General features: G+C 44.2%; 1 protein-coding gene across 25 annotated transcripts in view; it reads right to left on the reverse strand.

Moving 5' to 3' along the window:
• Kalrn (kalirin RhoGEF kinase) overlaps positions 1-21,693 on the reverse strand; it is a 592,635-nt gene that overhangs the window by 318,593 nt on the left and 252,349 nt on the right. For all 25 annotated transcript variants that reach the window (XM_076942866.1, XM_076942849.1, XM_076942848.1 and 22 more), the window contains exons 8-10: positions 21,394-21,525; positions 19,777-20,007; positions 7,034-7,156 (exon numbers count right to left, since the gene is read on the reverse strand). In XM_076942866.1, the coding sequence (XP_076798981.1) occupies positions 7,034-7,156; positions 19,777-20,007; positions 21,394-21,525 (486 nt within the window). The remainder of the gene's footprint in view (positions 1-7,033; positions 7,157-19,776; positions 20,008-21,393; positions 21,526-21,693) is intronic.

Genomic DNA, 21,693 nt, shown 5'->3' on the forward strand with positions numbered 1-21,693 from the left:
GTGAACACACATGTTCATACATGTGTGTGTTAGAACTGTGTTACATAATTCCCAAGGAAAGCTGGAAAATACCATAGTTCCCTCCAGAATTAGAATAGCACTTCCACTGCCTCCATCTGAGGGAACAGTGTGGACAGTCCATGACTTGTCCAGTTCATGGCTTGTGTGTGTGGACTCCTTATGTTTTCACATTATTTCTTCATATTTCATACTATCCTCAGGCTATAGATTTTATGAAGACACGGAATGCATGGAACTCCCTGATATATCCTCACTCCTACTATTAGAATAATTTATTTTTAAAAACCAAGACTCTTCAGTTACTAGTTAAGAGGTTGATCCACTAAGGCCACAGGGAAATTTGATGCATTTGCCTTCTTGTGTCAAAAGCTTAAATGTGCTAATTGTTGTGTATGCCATATGCTGATTTATACTGTTTATTTGGTGGTTTGTTTGTTTCTATACTACCTGTGTGGGGCCTGAGGCATTTCTGGTATTTACTGGGATTATTTCTCCCTTCTACCTCAAATTCATTTAAATGTGTCCACTCAGATCAGCAGGTTCTCTTACAATTGGCAGCCTTTCCAATCTCCACAGAGCATGCTCTACTCTTTGCCAGGAGTGCACTGCACTCACTCTGTAGACACAGCCCAAAGACTTCCTAAAACACTCTTCACACAGACAGCCAGTTGTCTCTCAAAGCCTGCCTTCTTTGCCAGTCACTACATCACATGGAAAGAGAGATAAAAACCTCAGTGCTCGAGGGCCTTTCAGTTCGTAAAAGGCATTAGGAACACAGCAGGAATGTGTTCTGAATGTGCAGGAGGTAGAACAGAGGGGGCTGGCTCGCAGTCTAATATCAATTCCTGGTGAGCTTTCCATAATGGAGTCTCCTACCCCAATTATTGACACAAAAAGATAAACAAAACATGACCTTCAGAACTCTTGGTAAGGTGTTACCCACACATAAAATATCTTTCCCCTAAGAGTGGTTACAAGTTCCTTTCTCCATTAGCTCAAGCTCATAACTTTTCCCTGGTGTCCACAGAGGGACATCCTGAATTCATCTGAAATGTCACACAAAATCCAAAGGGCAGGACAACCCCTCTTCCCTTCACACCCTTCCACTCACCAACTTCATGACATTACTTCCTAAACATTTTCTTGGCTTTCTTCTTCAGGATTTTTTTTCATCTGCCTAAAAACCTTTCATCCTTGCGAAGGAGCCAGAGTGTGAAAAGACATCTGTTTAGGCTCTCCCACCTTTGCCGCCTGCTTTCCTTTGCAGCTGCTATAAATGGTCAACATGTCAGGCTGAAGAGACTGACTCCATAGGTCACTGTGACACCCACGGCAGCCATGTTTACTGGATCACCAGATGAAGCAATGCTAGGCCTAGCTTTCACCCACAGTTCCATAATTTTTTCCTCTCTTAAGAGTAAACTTTTATGAGGGTTAAAATATGTTTGTTATGTTTTCATTAGATTATAGGAACTGTATGTCTCAATGTTTAACACCAAGACTTGATGGTGTATGCATCTTAATGATGGCTGGTAGCCAGCTTCCAGGACACAGGCTTATAGTCTCCATGCTCAACCCTGGCTTATCTGCCCTTAGCACTGCAAGTTCACTGATGGCACTTTTGAATATCTGGTCATTAAAGACATGCTGACCCACTAGAGTCCTTCCATTTCCACCTACTTTATTTTCTTCCCAAATGCAAAATAGATTTTTAAATGTACTCTGTTCATGTTTGAGATTTAAAAAAAAAAAAAAAAAAAAACAAACCACAGGGCCTCATACAGTAAAACAAGTAAATGGAGATTTATTGACTGGATTACTTCATTGTGTATTTTTTTAAAGTTGTTCATTTTTTCCAAAATACTACACTAGTGCTACTTAACTGTGCTTAGCTGCTCATGTATGATTTGGTGTGTTGAGACTTTTGGCAACATATATTCTAACTTGGGGCTACCTAAGCTTATAGAAAATCTGGCCTGTCACATAATGAGACCATAAAGCAGACTGCTCACAGGGCAGTGCAGCTGCCCTCTAACCTGTGGGCATTTGAGCACTTGCTTACCAAATGGCAGTATGTCAGGACAATACGGCAGAGCTATGGACTCAATCTGTTACCCGGAAAGACACAGGCACATATTCCCCTCACAATCATGCTGCTAAGGGCAAAAATTCACCTTATATTTGTTTATTATCCCAATGTCCATGTGCCTCAAGAATACAAATGTCTCTTAAACCTGCTTTATGCTATGGCTGGGTCATTTGGTGAGTATAAGTTTTTAGCAGGATCGGGGTAGTCCCAACAGTGTCAGGGTGTCGTGTATTCTATAGGAACAAAGCAATATACATGGTCTGAGGACACAGATTCCCTGGGATATCCCTGCCTAGGCCTTCACTACCTGCACATTGAGTACCTCCTACCCCCACATTTCTTGCAGGTTCTAGGGACTGCTGCATTTCCTTGTGGCCTAGCTACTAGGTTGCTTGTTCAAACAGTGCCATCTGCAGGATGAGCTGAAGGCCCCTAAAACCTTTATTTCCTTCAAATAAGTTGAATTTCTTTAAGATGTATTCAAGTGTTATTAGGCACAAAAGTTGAACATTCAGTGCTGAATACTGGATCACCACATTGGTTCTTCATAGAATTTACAGATTTCTTTACCTCAAAGTGACCAATCATAGACACCTCCACCATCCCGGAGTGAAGATGCATTTGTTCAGGGATTTTCCAGCCCTTCAACCTCTCTTCAGTATTAGTCATTTCCTTTGTTTGAGCACATGATTTTCCTTCAGAAAACTAAACTTCTGGGGGCCACAGCATAAGTAGTAGCTCTCTCCCTGATCCAATGTAAAGCAACTAAAGAAAAACCCCAAAGCCCTGAATACAGAGAATGAGTGCTTAGAGCTCGCCTCTCATGTCCGAGCCTCCTAAGAAGGTGAGGTTAAACAATGAGGGGCCCTCTAGGGCACTGCTTATAATCGACTCGCGGTTTGCCAGTCTACAACATACGTGACACCCTCTCTAGCATCGTTACCATAGTAACACCAAACAACACGGAGCAAGGGCTGTAGCTTTCTGTCATGGCTCTTTATCATTGTCCAAGAATTTTCTGTGTTGACACACACATATAATCCCAGTACTCAGGAGACTTCAACAGAGGACAAGTTTGAGGCTAGCCTGGACTATTAGAGAGTTCCAGATCAGTCTTGATTGCATAAGGGAGATTCTATATTAAAAAAAAAAAAATGTTTACAGTTTTTGACACTTCTTTGCAATAGTCCTTACCTCACTGAGGGCAGAAGCAAAAGCCAAAGACTAAACTTCTGCTGGGATTGCTTGTGCAAATCCCCCAGTAATCATGTTCCACAGAGCAAAGCCCGTCTCAGGCAGGTCGCTACTGACAGTCCATTTGCTCCTTTTGTCGTCTGATTTTCTCACATAAACCATCAATTAAAGAATGCTATGCAGCTTAAACAGTTCAGAGTGAGAGATGGGACAAAGAAAGAGGTTTGATTGATTTTCAAACTGCAACTTCCACCTTTACTGGCTAGTTCACAAAACCTCATGACACTTGCTTAGGCAGTTCTCTTTTGGTCCACCTTGTTCTTTATAGAAGGCATGCTCCTGAGCCATGTGCAGGTTAGAACTCCCTTCTGTTTTTTTTTAATAGTCTAACCAGGGAGCTCTTGTAAAGAAATATGATTTATTTCAGAGAAAAACTGCAACAGCTGCGCCCTTACCCTCCCCATTCTTTCTTTTGGTTGTGCATATTGTATATGCCAATGGAAATTGAGAAATGAATTTTATACCCAGCTCCTATATACAATAAAGATGGAATAAGGACACAAAGCTGTCTCTGGAACTTGATATACCTGGATAATCTCAGCAGAGCTCCTGAGAAGCAAGATGATGTGGCCATGTTAAAGAGCTTTCTGAGTCTCCATGTTGTCTTCTATAAAACAAAGCTGAATATCTACCCATAGCTTAAAACATACTTTCTTTAGTATGAATTTAAGCTAGTTGCCTCTTCTGATAAGTGGAATGCATTGTTCCACATTTAAGGAGTATCAGGCATTGCTGGAGGAATCAGAATAAATGGATTTGTGGTAGACACAGATTTATTTGAATGTAACAACACACAAAAGCCAACCATCTCCCTCTAGCCTACAGACCTAGACTGCAAATGCTTCTGAGGCCACAGCCCATTATAGACAATGAGAAGACACCAAGGAATGCTGAGCTGGGTCAGGGCTGAGGGTGACTTTAATGACCTGTTCCCAGAAAAATGAGGGTCTGAACTACAAGACAGCCCAGAGAACAGGGACAGTAAAGCTATGGGATGGCTCTATTCTGAGAGACCACACCAGGTTTAACAGCTCCTCTCCTTGTAGAACAGTAGTTCTCACACTGTGTGTTGAGACCCTTTGGGGGGGGTGCATATCAGATATCTTGCCTATCAGATATTTATATTATTATGATTCATAACAGTAGCAAAATTATACTTATGAAGTGGCAATGCAATAATGCTATGGTTGGGGGTCCCTATGATGTGAGGAACTGTATTAAAGGGTCGCAGCATTTGCAAGGCTGAAAGCTACTGCTGTAGATGGATGCACATGTCTTTTCCATCCCTTGTGTCCTAATAAATTAAAGAGATACTCAGAGCATCTGTCAACCAAGATATTTTAGATCAGGGCTGTATCTTGTTCATCAGATCCCACAGAGTATCCGTGTCCACACAACGTTGATTAAGCACAGTTTGTCCTGCACAGCATATTCATATGTCTAGAAGATTTTTTAAAAATGTGTCAAACCACAGTGAGTGTGGCTCATGAGCCCGCGTCTCTGGCAGCTCATGGTTTCTGTGGAAGAGAGTCACGTTTTCCTTAAAGGCGAGGCCTGCTAGGTAGAGCATGTTCCAGTGGATGTCCCTATACTCATGTATACAGGCAGTACACTGGACTCAATATTTTATTTTTAAACAAAAGACATAAAGTTGAGAGTCAGTGGAGGGTAGCAAGTGGATCTGGGAGGAGTAGGGGGTGAATGTAACCAAAATACATTGTATGAACAAAATTCTCAAAAACCAGATTATATTTTAAAAAATGTGATAAATACACATAACATTAAACCATTTTCCCAATTGTTAGTTCTTTGTTTGTTTGTTTGTTTGTTTGTTTTTGTTTTTCAAGACAGGGTTTCTCTGTGTAGCCCTGGCTGTCCTGGAATTCACTCTGTAGACCAGGCTGTCCTCGAACTCAGAAATCTGCCTGCCTCTGTCTCCCAAGTGCTGGGATTAAAGGCGTGTGCCACCACCGCCCGGCATGTAAGTGTAAGTTCTGTGCAATCATCATTACCACATATCTTAGGGACTCACCTTGCAAAACCAAAACTTTGTGACACAGTAATGTTCCCACTTCCATATTCCCTGACAACCACCTTTCTCTTCTGTCTCTATGAACTTGGCTACATCAGGCTCTCTAGATAAGAGTGGAACCATCCGATATGAGTCCTATTGTGACTGGTCTACCTTCCATAGTATAAGACTTCAAGGTTCATCAACATTCTATCGTGTGCTAGCATTTCATCCTCTTTTAAAGTTGAATGATAATTTACTGTATGTATATATCACATTTGCTCACTTGTCCATCCTCTGATGAATGTGATATATGCACTGCTCCCACCTTTGGGCTATTGGGAATAATGCTTCTGGGAATATGAGGTACAGATATCCTTATTTCACTCCTCTTGGGAATATCTTGCTGTAATTATACATTAAATTTTTTGAGGAATTGGCATAGTTTTCCACGGTGGTGCATGGTTTTATATCCCTGTCACCATGCCTAGGTTGTCACAAGTGGCTTCTCCCACCACTCACATTGCCTGAGCTCAGCTAATTTTGAACAGGGCTTTCTGTGTCTTGTATGACCATGGTCATTTCTGCCCCCCCTACCCTGCCCAATTTGGAAGATATCCTAGAGACACAGCGATGTACTATAGCTCCTCTGTCCTCATTTAGTTCTTGGTGGGTCATCTTTCTGAACCTCCAGGGTACTGCTTGCCTTCTAAGATGAGGGATCAGGCTCTGCACAGTGCTCAGGGTAGCATCTACATTGAAGGCTGTCTGCAGGTGGAATCACCCAGCTCTGGCTATAAAGCTGTGTATGACAAGATATAGCCTTGTTATCCTCACTACTTTAACACACAGACTCCTACGGCCCATGTCTGACCCCTATGGCCCGTTTGAACATTCTCCCTAATCCTATTCTTAAGAGTTTTATTTTCCAGTGCAACTGATCATACCTAAAAACAAACAAACAAACAAACAAACAAATAAGCATACCAAAAATAGCTATGCAGTAATACTTCATCTTGAAGATGAAATTTTTCAGGATCTACTTGAAAAATATCCCAATAGACAAATATAAGAGAGGTTCTAGGAATTAATAACCAGCTACTCATACTATATTGTTGCCCAAATTAGAAAACAGTGATCTTTTTTAATGTGTGTGCTCAGCTAAATATTGAATAGACTGAATATTGAGTATATTTTAAACGAAAGATGGAAGTGATTCTAAGAGCATTCTCTGAGCATATCTGCCCTGTAGGTACATGGCTGACAATCAGGCACCATCTCTTCCTTCAGGTCTTGGATAGTGCACAGCTTTGCAAGCAGGGCTGGGGTAGTTTTTAGCTCCCACTTATCAGGCAGTGACAATGAAAAGCAGGAACCTTGGGCTGATGATAGGTCTAATGATAATTAACCTCCACTTGTGGACAGGACAATTTTATAGATCATAGTGGTAGGAAAACTTTCTAAGGCCTTGAGCTAGGGGTCTACACAGTGACATCCAAGGGAAGACAAGGCCTTTTTATATTAGGCCAGGAAGATAGACCAGGAGATATTGACTATCAACCCAGCATGTTTGCATCCAACATCAAAGCCTTATTTGACTACACACACACACACACACACACACACACACACACACACACACACACAAAGTACCATACCTGAGCCACTTCTTCAAAGTCATCATGTCTCTTCTGTAGTGCCCGTGCTCGATGCAAGGACTTGCCAACTCCAGTGTGTTTGCTGAGAAAGGCCTCGCCATGGTTTTCAATCCAGTCCAGCACCTGGCCAGAGAAGGAAGGCAGAAACAATGACTTCTCAGGAGGAGGAAAGATATATGGCACCATGTACAACTGAATCCTACTTATTAACGCCATGCCCATGAGATCAGTAGTCCGGATAGAAATGCTTCATTGACTGTGAACACAAGTTAGTGGCAATAGAATAGTCCTACCCTTAACTAAATCCAACTCAGCCATTTCGATCTCTAGAGCAGCTTCCCATTACCTTTTTTGTTTGTTTGTTTTGAGAGCCTTAGTCATGTCATTATTTTATTTATTAGTTCTTGTTGTTATTACTTTGGTGTTTAGGATTGAATTCAGGATTTCTCACCTACAAGCCCATGATCAACAGAGGCTATGCAGGTGAACATCCTCATGGCTTCTACTCCATCAGGTAAAGTCATGGAGTAGGAAATGAGGCAGGTAACAGCAGTGAGGTAGCACTAGGCCACTGTCCCCTCACTCCACCATAAAATGTCACAGCAGTAGTACCAGTTACTAAGCCCTGCCTTACAGCACCCTGGAGATTCCCTTCAATCTTGCACCCTGAGCTAGGCACTCAACATATTCGACCACAAGGATAATAGGCTCCTCTGCCTTCTTGCCACCTCTCTCCAACCAACCAGCCAAACAACCAACCAAGCTAATCAGTCAGTCTCTGCATCCTAAGGCTGTTAGTATTTATTTTGCTAGAGTGTAGTAGAGACTCCGTGTTCTCACAGGCTTAAAAATCCAGTGACTTAGCCCAAAGACGTTTTCCTCAGTGTTGAAGCTCAGAGCAGCAGTGGCTCTGGCTGCAGAGGGAAGAGTGAGATGTTAAGGTAAGAAATAAACACTTCTCCTAAAGGATACTTGGGAAGGTGCACAGACACCTTGAAATGCAGAAGGAACCAAAGCTTTAAAAAGCCACCATTTACATCTCACAAACATGAGTGTGTCCAAGGAAAAGGGAGGCAGCATATCTTCCAGCCTCTGAGGAGTTACTTTTTTTAGCCACAGAGATAACTTAATGCCTGCAATTTGCAAAATATTAGCATCTGTGTCTCTATGTATATATGTCACAAGAGTGTATGTGCAGACCACAAACTCTTGATCCTGATTCATGGCCTTCAGTGTAACCTAGCTTTATGGATATCCCTGTACAGCAGGGTAATGTGCTTCTCAGTAGGCACCAGCAAGTTATATCACACACTATACTCCTGCAGTTCTGGTAAGTTGGTTTAAGTGGTACCAGAATCTGAATATCAATGAATGAAGAGAAATTGGCTCCCTGGCAAGCCCTGGATTTCACTGGAGTATAAATAGGGATAAAAGTATTCCTTGTATGTATCTCCATGTAAAGTCTTTTCTCATATGTCAGATTATGAAAGCTATGCAGATCTGTTCATGGCTTTTGAGTTGGTATTTAAGCATTTATGGCACTGGAGATAAAGACTTTTTGTTTTTATCTAAAGAGTCCTTGAGCAAGCTGGGCATGGTGGTAAATCCTTTAATACCAGTACTCAGGAGGCAGAGGCAGGCAGATCTCTGTGAGTTCAAGGCCAGCCTGGTCTACAAATCCAGTTTCAGGACATCCAAGGCTACACAGAGAAACCCTGTCTTGAAAAACAAAACAGGCAGAAAAGAATGGAACATGAATAATCCTATGAATAATACTATGATTACTTACTAGTCTTACTGTGCCCTAGAAGCAGGTACTAGAGCTATCCTGTAGATATGAGGTTACAGAGTGTGACAAATGGTCCTGACTCTAGGAATGCAGTCTATGGGCTAACAAACATCAGCCACGAAATCACATAACTCTTCATCAATTGCAGAGGTGAAAGTCAACAAAAGCCAAATGCTGCCTAGATGGAGTTGGGAAAGGGCTCTGAAGAGGTGAGATTTTACTTGATTCAAGAAACAATAGCCAGGCAGTGGTGGTGCACACCTTTAATCCCAGCCCTTGGGAGGCAGAGGCAGGTGAATTTCTGAGTTCAAGGCCAGCCTGATCTACAGAGTGAGTTCCAGGACAGCCAGGGCTACACAAAGAAACCCTGTCTTGAAAACAACAACAACAACAACAACAACAACAACAACAACAACAACAACAACAAGAAAGAAAGAAAGAAAGAAAGAAAGAAAGAAAGAAAGAAAGAAAGAAAGAAAGAAAGAAAAAGAAACACAGCCTTAAATGGGAAGGGTACCCTGTTGTTGATAGTGATCTTCAGTGAGTGTAGTTTTGAGTGCCCTGCTAACCCAATCCACAAATCCCACAAAACTGTGACTGGCCAGTGGAGGTCTACCTCCTCTCCACACCCTGCTCTCTGAAATCCCGTTCTGAGTGTTTGCCTTCCCTGGAGCTGTCTATACGATTCTCCCACCTTTCCTCCCCAGGCTCCCTCCTAGTCACATGTTAAGCTACACTTAAAAAATCACTGTCAATCTTTTGATGACCTATCCAGGGGAAGGTGGCTCTTGACTGCCAGTGACTTTGATTTTGCTTTTGAGACAATGTCTTATGTTGCCAGGCTGGTCTCAAACTCAAGATGTAGTTAAAGCTGTCCTTGAATTTTGGATCTTTCTGCTCCATCTCTCAGGTCCTGGAATTACAGGCATGTACTACCACACCCCATCCTTTGATTCTGTCCCAACCACAATTACTAATTTGAACAAAGTATAAGGCCACATAGGTATGAAAATACCATGCCACAACCCATTATTCTGTATTATCAGAAATTTCAAAACACACATAGAAGAAAACCCTCCACAATTATGGCCCACAGATCTGTCTCTCCCACGGTTCTGTAGTAACTGCCTCATAATTTCAGGGCACGGCATAAAGCAGAATGCAATACTGAGTGGTTGCTTAGTTTGTGTCCAACTGAGCTGAACTCACACGGCTCCCTCCAGTGCAGACCTATGGGACAGATGTTACCACCTACACATTCCTACCGTGCACAGTCTGCATTCACAGTGTGTTTCCCTATCCCTGTCACTACACCACTTGGCAGGTAGTTCCTAGGAGAGTAAAGAAACATGAGGTTTTCACGTTGAACCCGATCCTCCTCTTTCTCCACTACACAGCACCTTTGCCTGTACCTCCTGCTTAGGGAATGGGTGATGGATATTTATGGCCAGAGGTTGCCACTCCTCTGTAGCTAAGGCTTCTCTGTTCTCTCTGTTGAGCAATTCTATTCTGGACAAGCCTAATTTTGCGCAATCACTAGAGTAGCCTGGACTTCAACAAAGAGACAATCTAATAACAACTTGGAAATCTCCTGCTCCATTCTCCTGCCCTGACATTTCAACCAAAAATAAGCACTTGCCTGGAACAGCCTTTTCTTAGGAGATGCTCACATCCTGAAGCAGTTTTGAGAGCCAATTATGCATGGTTTCTTAATCACCCCTTTCTTTCTGTCCAATTGTGTTCATTCCATCTAACATACAATCAAGATGAAATGTTCTTCAAGGCAGGAGGCTGTCCTTTCCAGTAGCCAAGGAGGAGGGAGCCCCCCTTTGAAGGAAATTATTGAGTGTCACTGAACAGTGACCTGGAACACAACTGAACAATAGAAGGCAATCTTGGTATCAAGGACTTTGTAGTCCTTTCCTCCACACCCGGACTCTCTTCTTAAACCACCCCTGTGGCATCTATTCAGCTCTCCACTCCCACAATCCTTTACATGGCCCTGCAATACGTACATGTTTGTTTGGTTCGATCCCTGTTTTATTTCCGCCCACAGTATGAACGCTATGTGGCCAAGGGCTTTTTTAGTTCATTGTTGTGTTCTCAAATGCTAAATAAATGAACAAATTAACTAAAAGAAAGATGTTTTTAGCACTTCCTGTATGATAAGAGGTTTAAAAAAAAAACATGAAAGGAGATGAGGACATTTTGCAGTCAGATACAGACTCAGAATTCCAACCCCGTGATTCTCTTATCTGGGTTTCTTTGATAAATCATCTTATTAAAAATAGGCTTTTAATTTCTTATACTAAATTGGTCCATGGTAAAACAAGCAGGACATCTGAAGCTTCTAGAATACCAAGGAATTCCTTCCTCTCAACTTGTATGTGCTGGTGCCCCAGCTCCTCACCCCACCAGTTCAGAAAGCCATCCTTCCGAAGTAACTGTGCACCAGCAGGCTTCTGCAACACATTGTGTTGTTAAAGGCTTAAGTACACGATGTACAAGAGCACCCGGGAGAGTCCACCAAATCATCACACCTGCCTATTCTCACAGTACACTGAGCACTGCGTCCAGAGGGGACCTGCCAAGACCACAAGCACCAATCAGGTTGTGAATAGAAAGCAGGCACCACTTAAAGTGCTCAATTTCCAGGAACATATATATATATATTTTTTGTCTCCTCTTTGGAACTAGTATGATCAAAATAAACATCTTGCTATGGTGGGAGAGGTCATCATTTTTTTCTGTGTGGGCGGAGCCAATGCTCAATAGCAGATACCCAGTCTCTGTTTTCCCCTCAGAGTTGCAGTTCTTCCTGCTGACAGAGCCATGCCATGTGGAAGGCGTCTGAGAGCCTGAAAACCTCCAGTCTCCACATTCTCATTCAGAACCATGACATCTCAGCCAGTCCACACCACTTCGCCCCAGGCAGGACTGAAGTTAGCACCTGGCACTTCTCTGAAAGATTCTCTTTATTCTGGTGTCAGTTATGGACTCCCCCTTCTTCTCACTAAGGCTTGAAACTGTTGTCAGAGGCTCTGAACTTCAAAATCATATGGGATTCTTTTAAAGTATAGGCACTACTCACTCTCAGATTCTGAATCAAAAATTATGAAACTGTCTCCCAACTGAGATGACTTTAATGACTTTAATTCTATATGTACACTTGACATCTCCTTTGTTTCTATTAAAGAAATGGACAGTACTGAGTAGTATTTTTACAGGAGTGTACTCAGATCCACAGGGCCCAGTTATCCTTGCTCAAGCTTGCCATACTTCGTTACTCTGATCCCCTGTACATGCATCTCTATTAGACCCCAGCCCACTAAAGTTACCTCCAAGTTCAGAAGACCTACACTCACTGATTTTGTTTCACCTCTGCTCAGAATCCTTCCATTAGTAACAACATGAATCTTTCAGCCTGTGTTCGGGGCTCTAGAATCATTGTGTTAAGGCCCAAGGATGTGCTAGGCACAGGGAGTGACGGTGAAGAGTGACTTTGATTATTCGTGAACATAACTAAAGATATATTGAAGACATTAAAGATGTTGTAAACTGATCATCAAAGAAGTCTAAAGGGGTCAGTGACCCCCTACAAAGAAACTTCCTCCTCTCATCATTTCCTAAACTCTGACCAGCTTCCAAACAGACTGAGGAAGTCCTGGACCTGCCTTGCAAGGTCACCATCATCTTTGGAGTATCACTCTTTAGTCAGGATGGAGTTTTAATTAACACACACACACACACACACACACACACACACTCAAACACACATACACACAAACTCATATAAACACATATGCACACACACACACACTCAAATACACATGCACACATACTCTCACACACGTGCGCACACATGCATACTCAAATACATACATGCACATACATGACAACACCATGAGAGATGGTTATGGTGGGAACAAGAAGCAAGGCACATAGAAAGAAGGGTGTGGAGGATAGGGTGGGTGTAGGATGGAAATTGGGATCCAGAGGAAGAAGGTGGTACAAGAGGAACATGAAAATCCCAGGAAGAAGGGTATGAACATGGAAGCAGCCAGCCTCTAACCTGTGGTATCTGTCCAAGAAAATGCAGAGAGATGCAGCACTCACTGCCTCCCTCCTCCTAGAGGAAAAGGATGGAGCATGCCCAATAAGGTGAGAACACAGAGAGATGGGAGTGTCTTCTTATCTTCCCTCTGGTCAGAAAGCTGCTCTGCCCACCTTCCCTCCTTCTTTTGGCATACTCAGCTAAGCTTCCTGGTACTCTGCCTGGTTCTGCCTAAAGAATCATGTGTTTTATACTTGAAAGTGTCTGAATGAGTGGATTATCACCATTAAAAATTTAAGTGAGAAATTTTAAAGTTCTAATTACTGCCACAGGCAAGTGGGTTTTATTCAAATATATGCTACCAAGGACAGAACCAGCAAGGCTGAGTTAACATCACGGGCTGTGAAAGCTGAGAACTGGGAGCGGTGGTATTTTAGGGTAATTTGTATTATGCATATGTAGGTGTAGAGAGGAATTGTTAAATGATGGGACACAAGGGAAGGGGGCAGGGAAGGAGTATGATTGTTTTTGTGGCACAGACAGTTTCGAGGATGAGTCCTAGGGTGCCAGTAGAGACACAACATAGGAAAGATCTCATCCCGTGGAACCAAGTCCTCTCCCAGGGCTCTTTTGATCAGTGGCGGTCAACACTAAATGATAACCCCTAGGCTGGGGCGTGTCTTATTCTCATCACCCCTCCCCCCTCCCCTCCAGTGCTGCAGTGTAGGCTAACAGCATGAGCTCGATGTCAGTCAGACAGACCTGGCTTTGATGCTAATCTGCCATCGGGTGTTGGATCAGAAGTGAGTTGACTTAACCTGTCTATGCCTCAATTTCCTTCTCAGAAAGATAGAGACCAAACTGCCACCTACCTCATGGCACTGGGAGAATAGGAAGAGGCAGGTGAAGGGATTAGATGTCCAGTCGGATTTCCTCATACAGACAGGGAATCCTGAGCTCTGAACAATGTACCTTTTATAGATAATTTAGTCTCAAGAGCTGGAACTAATCTTTTCTTTGATGTTTGACTTTCTTCCCAATGTTCTTATCATAAGATTGGTCCATTTCTGATCTAATATGACAGCTCCTCATATGTGTATTCTAAGATCTGATTGTGTGCACAAGGTGTGCGAGCCTTTCATCCTTAGACTTTAATCTTTCTCTGTGCAGGAAAAGTTAGTTTCCAGACTCACCATGTTTTAGTCACTTTTTGTTGTTGTTGTTGCTGATCGTTTTCAAGGCAACCCACAAGGCTCACCTTTTACTACATAATACTGCCAACTGGATTGTTCCTATTCAATGGCTGAACTCACTCAGTCTGATTAGGGAGCTGTAGTCACTACAGTTAATGAATGACTGATTATCTGTAATTAAAAAATACTCACAATTCTCTTTCAGGCGTTTTTTTTTTTTTTTTTTTTTTTGGCAAACAAAATCAACAGAGTAAAATCTATAATTTTCCACATGAGGCACCAGGAAAATTAACGCAGGAAGATTCCTGTGCAGCTCAGGAAGTCTGGTGCTAATAGTACTTTTCATCAGCTGAGAACACTGCCACCATGAAAGCCAAATCTTAGGCCATTCCCCTGTTAGCTTACAGGAGTAGACGGTACAAAAATAAGATGTTCTTTTTAAGGGGAGACATGGGAGCCTCAGAGGTGCCAGTTCTCCACTCGCACCACCCGTCTTCCAGCCAGCAGTGGGCATTCAGCCAGACTTCCTCTCTCTGCTCTGCCTGCATATGGCTTAGCTCTCTGCACTCTGACCTTCCTAAGAACTCTGCTCCGAGCTCTCTGCCTGTGCACCAAGAACCAATGCAACTCTCACCCCACCGCCAGAGGAAGCTCTAAGCTGGACTCCATCAGTCCATCCTTCTTTTGCTTTCTGGCCAGAACTCAGACAGCTGTGTTACTAGTAAGTCCTAATAACGTGCATATGTCTTCTCAGGAGCAGGGGCTTCAAACTTCTAGCATAAATAGACAGTCAAAAAAAAAAATCCAACAAACAAACAACCAAAAAAAAAAACAACAACAACAACAAAAAAAACCTCACACTACACTGTAGGGTCATTAAACAAAACAAAAACAACAACAACAAAAACAGGCAAGGAAGACAGGGAGGCAGAACAAGTTGACCTGCTGGGTTGCTCTGAAAACAGTTCCTCTGACTAAGAGAACACACAAGCAATTTACTTCTCCTAGAAAGAATAGATGTCTGTTAGTAGTTACTCCCCGTTCTTCCCAACCATAAGAGGTTTATGTAGGCTTTTGCATACACAGGAAGTCTGAGGAGTTACAGGACCATACAAGACACAAGGTAGAGACTGGCTGATGTGGGCATGGACTGCTTTTATGCCTGATGCTGACAGGGACGGCTTTTACGGCTGCTGTTCAATACAGTTCTACACTAAGCTGAGAAAAAAAAAAAAAAAAAACCAAACTGGAAAAAAATCCACACTGACTGAATAGCAGGCAACCTTATCTTTCTTCAGTTAATGAATCCAAATTCCAGTTTTACCTGCAAGCCAAATTTCCAACATTCCCACAGCCCAGTAGGAGAAAGAAAGCTGAGAACATGCCTGTGGGGACCAAGGAAAGAGAACCAGGCCAGTCCTAGAAGCAAGTGTTTAAATGGAATCTCTCACACTGACATTTTCGGCTTACACATCTCTGCTTCACAATGATTTCAAGCCTAAAAGGGCAAAATATTTCTACCTGGGCAAGGTCTAACTCCAGAAATAGCACTAGGTAGGGCAAGATGGCAGACAGACAGAGCTTGGCCCACTGTCTGTCATCCCATTAGGAGACTCTGGATCTTTCTTCTGTCTGCACTTTGCATGTTGTTTCCTCCCTCTGCAGCTACACCTGCCTTAATGGCTTCCATCTTTAAGTCTGTTTCCTCTTTCTTTACTCACTGCCTGTCAGTCTGTGTCTCTGCCTGAGGTATGTGGTCTGCCTTACACTATATAATGTGCATCTTTCTGTCTCCCCTGTCTTATTTTCTATCTTCCCATGTCTCTCCTGAACCTTTTTTCTAAGACAATTGGAATATGGACTAGACAATCTACTTTCTGATTCTGGCATTAATAACCTAGCTGTGTGGTTATGACCAACTCACTTGACATTGCTGGGACTCAATTCCCTCAACTGTATAGTCAGTTTGGCTGGCTATGTTGATTGCTGGCTGTATTGAGCTTTGAGATTTAGTCACTGAATGAAATGGACTCCTTTATCAGCCAACCTACACAGCAGATGTTGTGGAGTCTCCAACAGCACAAGCACCAGGGGGCACCCGAGGACCATGGAGAGAGAATGTGATTATGTGATCGGCAGCTACTGTTTGATTCTGTGTCATAAGGAAGGTGCTACTGCTATCAATCCCGATTTAGAAGTAGGAAAAAACCCAGAAGCATCATGAGATGCAGGGAATTGTCTATTTTCTGCTGCTCACAGAGATCAAACATGTTGAGAAACAGGATTTACTGACTCCTGAATCCATGCTCCGGTGTCTACCATTCTGCTTTGCCCTGGCTGATGATGCTTGCACATGAGCCTCCCATGCAGTCTTCTGAGAAAACATCTCTGGATCCCAGTGTGCTTAGCTATCTTGGGTCCAGACTATGGAGGACTCAAAGAACTCTCTCTTCCTTTAAGACACCAATCCTGACGCCTCACTCCTTTGCTTGGAAGTGTTGCACTAATACTCAATTACCCTGCATGTTGCCAGGCATGCTCTGATAGACCTGTGCTTTGTATTTTTTGTATCTTTCTAACTAACCTGGCATCTCGCCAGTATTTATTTCAATTCTGGGCCCATGGAAGAGACCTGAACTTGGTGACTAATCAGTGAGCATCATGGCATTCATGAGCATTGAGATTCCATCCCATGTCCTCAGCCTGGGCCATGAACAGCAAGAACTTGAAGCTATTCTACCACAGCCCTCTCGGCTGTCTACTCACCAATAAAACACCTACTGCACGGCTGAGGGAGGGCTAAGTCCTCACTCGACAAAAGCAAGTGGAGGCGGTCTTCTGATAGTTGCTGGTCAATTCATCAAGTATAAAGAGAACCCAAGCTTAATATAGACACAGCTAAAAGCTGTGAAGAACTCAGAAAGAATGAAATACTGATCTCTGTTCTTGAATAGACTGGAAGGAATGAGACACACAGTTTTTAATTGACGATGGATTCAATGTCAGTACGTTATCAAGATTCCGTCTTTTGAGACTAAGCCTCACGTAGCTCAAGCTGGCTTTGAGCTCACTATGTAGCTTAAGATGCCCTTAAATTCTTCACCATAAATGCTAGGATTACAGGCACAAACTTTCCACACTGGGATGGAGCAGGGAAATAGATTGTGTAGTCTGTATCCTCACACCAGGACAGGCTCATTCGAGGCTGGGAGTCAAGAGACATTCATCACTCTGACCCTCATGGCTGTGAGTTCAGACAACCTGCAGGCAGAAATGATGGACTGGAGGTCAGGCAGGCAACTGAGACTCAGCGGTGGGTTTGCTCAGCCTTACTTTTGTTTTTCTCCCATCTATGTGCCGAGAAGGAGTGAGCCAATGATGAAGCAAGCAGGATGGTGAGTGAACAGCTGAACAGCTATGCTCTCAAAATCACATTTGTACCTCCTAAAGAGAACAGTGGAGCTGACCATTCTGAGAATTCAGTGATCATGAAACAGCCACACTCACCTCCCAATCTTCTGTCTGTTTTCCTACAGTACCAACAATGTGATAAACAGAGACATTTCTTTTTAAGATGTTGTAGAAAAGCCACATCTGCACCGTTACTACATTTCTCTCCCTTTTAGTAGAGATGTCACATGGCCACAAGGAAGTCTGCTGACTATAGCTTTGAGAGAATCCATGTGGAACACACTTCTATCTCCAGAGCTGTTCTGCAGCTCTACAGAGGCCCACCTGTGTCACAGCAGGAGGCAGAAGAGGAGCCCAGCACACTATCCCACTTGAACTGGTAGGCAATGTCATCTTGGCCAGTCACAGAGAGTTTATGGACGTGGCCACAGCCATCTCTTGTCTTTGTGGGGCAGACACTTCACTCATCTCTCTCACTTGCAGACCAGACAGCTCCCCTGATCTCCGAGCTCAGGGTGATGAATTTTTCCAGACAGCTCCAGATGGCCTGAACAGGCAGCTAACTCATCTGCTTCTTCTTTCCTGCCAGCCCCGGGTCTCAGAGCTGATTGGCACACCAGCTGTGCTCACCCCTGGGGACTGAGGTATCTTTCTGATGACTCCATCATATGCCAGTCAGGAAGGGGTGCCAGAAAGGAGTTAGGGGAGCCCAAGAAGGAAGAGCAAGCCTAAAGGCCTTTACTCATGCCAACTCCCCTGGCTCCCAGGATGTGTAGCAATCGTAAGGATGGTCCCTATCATGCCTGTCCAACTTGGGCACCTAGCAAAGACTCCTGTCAATAGGAGCTGTGAAGACATGTGCCCAGGCTCTCACTATCTCATGCTAGCTTGCTCTTTCTCAACCATACTCACCCAACAGTACAAAAGAATGGAAGGAAAGTGAACTGGTACTTCCTGTGTCAGATACTGAAATTCCTCAGTAGCCATGGCTACGGGAACCTGACAACAGGTGTTTGCATTCAAGTGTCTCACCCTGCCTCCCCAGGAAAGTCAGAGGGAGATGACCTTGGCCTTGATCTTGGGTCCAGATTCTACTTTGCTTTCCTACTCTGTGTATATCCACCGGGCAAAGCTCCCAGGGTCGCCACAGACAGAGAAACAGAAAACACAAGGGGGAAAGAATGAGCAGTTTCCTCTGGATGGGCATTGGTAGCATGGCTATATTGTTACAGTCAGAAACAATCATCTCATTATCACCTAAATTGATGAACGACTAGGGACGAGCACAATAACAAAAAAGACAGACAATGCTGAACGTGACCTCTGACCATGGGATGTACAATAATTGACAGCCCTTGCTTTAAATCTGGTTTTAAAGGTCCAGCTTCATTAATCAGTAATCCCAAAGCCCCAATATGCTATCCCACATGTAGTGAGAATTTTGGTTTCTTTTAAAACCCAGTCATATTATGTGAATATGTTTTTATTTTAATTCCAGGTTCGGGATATGGGGTTACTTGTTTGTCCACAGCCACTAACTATGACTGTCTTGTACTCTCGGGGGTTGTGATTTTTGCCGGCTGCAGTTAGCTTAATTCTGAGGACTCTAGAGAGGATATAAATGTCCCTGAGAGGGCCCATGGTGGTGCCTGCTCCCTTGATGCTGCTGCATTTGTTATTGCTGGAGTTCTGATTGGAGATATCCTGACAACGGAGATTGGACTTATCCCAAGGAATCTGACACTCCTGATCAGCAGGAAGTGGTCTAAAGAGGTCTATGTCCCCCCTTTCCTCTAATCTTTCTTTCCTATCTACTGCAGGGGGGAGTTAGAAGGGATTAGGGTAGAATAAAGGTTGGAAGGGAGGTAGATATAAGAAACCAATAAAGAAGCCAAAAATATGCCAATACTCCCCTACTCTGTCAGTACAGTTCATCCTTGCTCAAGACATGAGTTCACTTTCTGTAGAGCCTCTCTACACTCAGAGGACCCCACAACACCAGAGCTGTGTAGTATTTCCCTGCTTGCATGACGAGGATGCGTGTTACCTGACTACAAGGAGCTGCTACTGAACTGAGGTTGAGCTCCTATTTGAACTGCTTAGCAAGATGCACGCCATTAAAGGCCAGCTGTTTGTCTTGTTGTCCTCTCCTGCAGAGGGTGGAGGAGCAGCCGAGGACTCAGTGGCAGTGTTTCCTTTACCCATGCAGACCTCCTTGAGCCTGATAACTAGGTCAGGGGTCCAGCTGTCGGCACCCTGAAATGGAAGATGGGATGAGGTGCACAGAGCCTGTTACCTGCTGCACATCCTGCTGGAAGACACACAGCTGCAGCCGCTGGTGAAGCCGCACCTTGCGGTGCTGCCAGATGCTCTCGAGCCGCCGCTGGTGGTGCAGCACCTCGTGTACCACATCCAGCACCTGGTGGACCGCCTTGGAGTAGTTGGCTGTGGCTGTGAGGGACTCGGAGTTACCAGGACTCAGGGGACGCTGCAGGACATCCAGTAGTGCTTTCCCATCCTGGCTGACCTGCAGGAAGGGAGGGTGGTCAGGTCAAGAGCCCTGAGCAAGGGAGAACAGAAGCAGGCAGGGTCTGAGAGAGGGGGAAGAAATCTTCCCAGGGGTTCCTGATGAGACCTGATAGCCTCAGTCCTCACAGGCTCATCACAGGCAAGGAGTGTGCCAGCCGCAGTGTCTACAGCCCAGAGGGGAATGGAACATCAGGAGTGGAGCCAGAGAGGAGCTACAGCACCGCTAGCCAGCTGTATGTGAACTCCTCTCTCCCATCTCCAAGTATAGCTGACTGTACACAGGCAGGGTGTCTGCCTTGTTCTCAGTCCTTCCCCCAGTGTCCATGGCAGTGCCTGCCACACAGTAGACGCTCCCTGAGTATTTTGAATGACTCTGACATCAGCTGGCACAACTTCATGTCAGAAAGAAAGACACGCATGTTGTCACCCTAAATCTCTCTCACTTTCTCTTCCTCAGCTTTCTCTGCTTGGCCCCAAGCTTCTAGATAAAGGGGGAGTGATGGGGTACACACTCCTCAGAGTGATGGTGGGTACTGAATGAGTTAGCACATTCGGAGTGCACAGGGACCAGCGCACAGCCTGCCTACCACTTAATCTTCATCTGCATCATCTCTCCTGTTACCTTTCTTTTTTATTTCTTTTCACTTTGATCATTACTGATTCTTTTACCCTTTCTTCTCCCTATATACAAACCCCTTGTTTTTCTTGAAATGCATCCTTCTAGACTATGCAGGGTATAGTAGGGACCTTCAGATTTTGGACACACCATTGGTGTTCCTGGACTCTCCAGTTTCACCCTCAGTGCTGGTGGCAGTGGGGGCTGCATACCTGCCATTCTTGACCCAGGAACTTTGCCACAATTAGAAGCACTGCTCATTCTGAGGGGTGGTACTGTAGGATCAACACCACTGGCCCTGCAGTGCCAGGCCGAGTTCACATTGAATGTGTGCCTCTCCCTCTTGACATAGAGGATATTGGAAATTTTACAAGTCCAGATTAACTGGATTAGAATCAGAGTTGAAGCAGGCATGGAGTTGAGATAGCCTTTCTTTCCTACTGAAAAGGTATATAGAGGTGTGTTTCCCTAGCTTGTGTGTGATGAGCCAGGAGCCCTTCCCAGCCTTGCAGCCCACCCCCACCCATGGCCCCACCTCCACCCACCTACAGGCCCCATCCCCATCCACCCATGGGCCTTGCCCTCTATCTTCATCTCAGCAGTGCCCTGGTGAGGGAGGGCAGCTCACAAGTCAAGGTTCCTAAGGATACAAAAGAAGAAAGCTTTCTTTTCTTAAAATTGAACCAGGTTATTCCACAGTATACCTGGCTGTACTCCAGGCCCCTCGCCCAACACACACAGACCTGTGGTTGTCCCTTCAGTTCTTACCTCTGTGTAGGCCTGGGTCACCTGCTCATACAAGGACTGGTGATGGTGGATTGCCAGCTCCAGATCCTGCATCTCAGAAGGAAGGCCGCCTTCACTGCACATCTTACACCAGGCGTCTACTCCTGACAGGAACTGGAAAGAGATGCCAGGTGAGTGAGTGTAGGACATTGGATGGAGGATAAGTAAATTGAAGAGGAGCCAGTGTCAGCCATGCTGGCAATGGCGATGAGAAATTTTAGTGTTTCAGGAACACCTTCAGACGGCTGGACTAACCCGGAGTATGAAGTTCAGCCTGGGAGA

The sequence above is a fragment of the Arvicanthis niloticus genome, chromosome 12 (genome assembly GCF_011762505.2).
Source record: "Arvicanthis niloticus isolate mArvNil1 chromosome 12, mArvNil1.pat.X, whole genome shotgun sequence".
In the NCBI taxonomy this organism is placed as follows: domain Eukaryota; kingdom Metazoa; phylum Chordata; class Mammalia; order Rodentia; family Muridae; genus Arvicanthis; species Arvicanthis niloticus.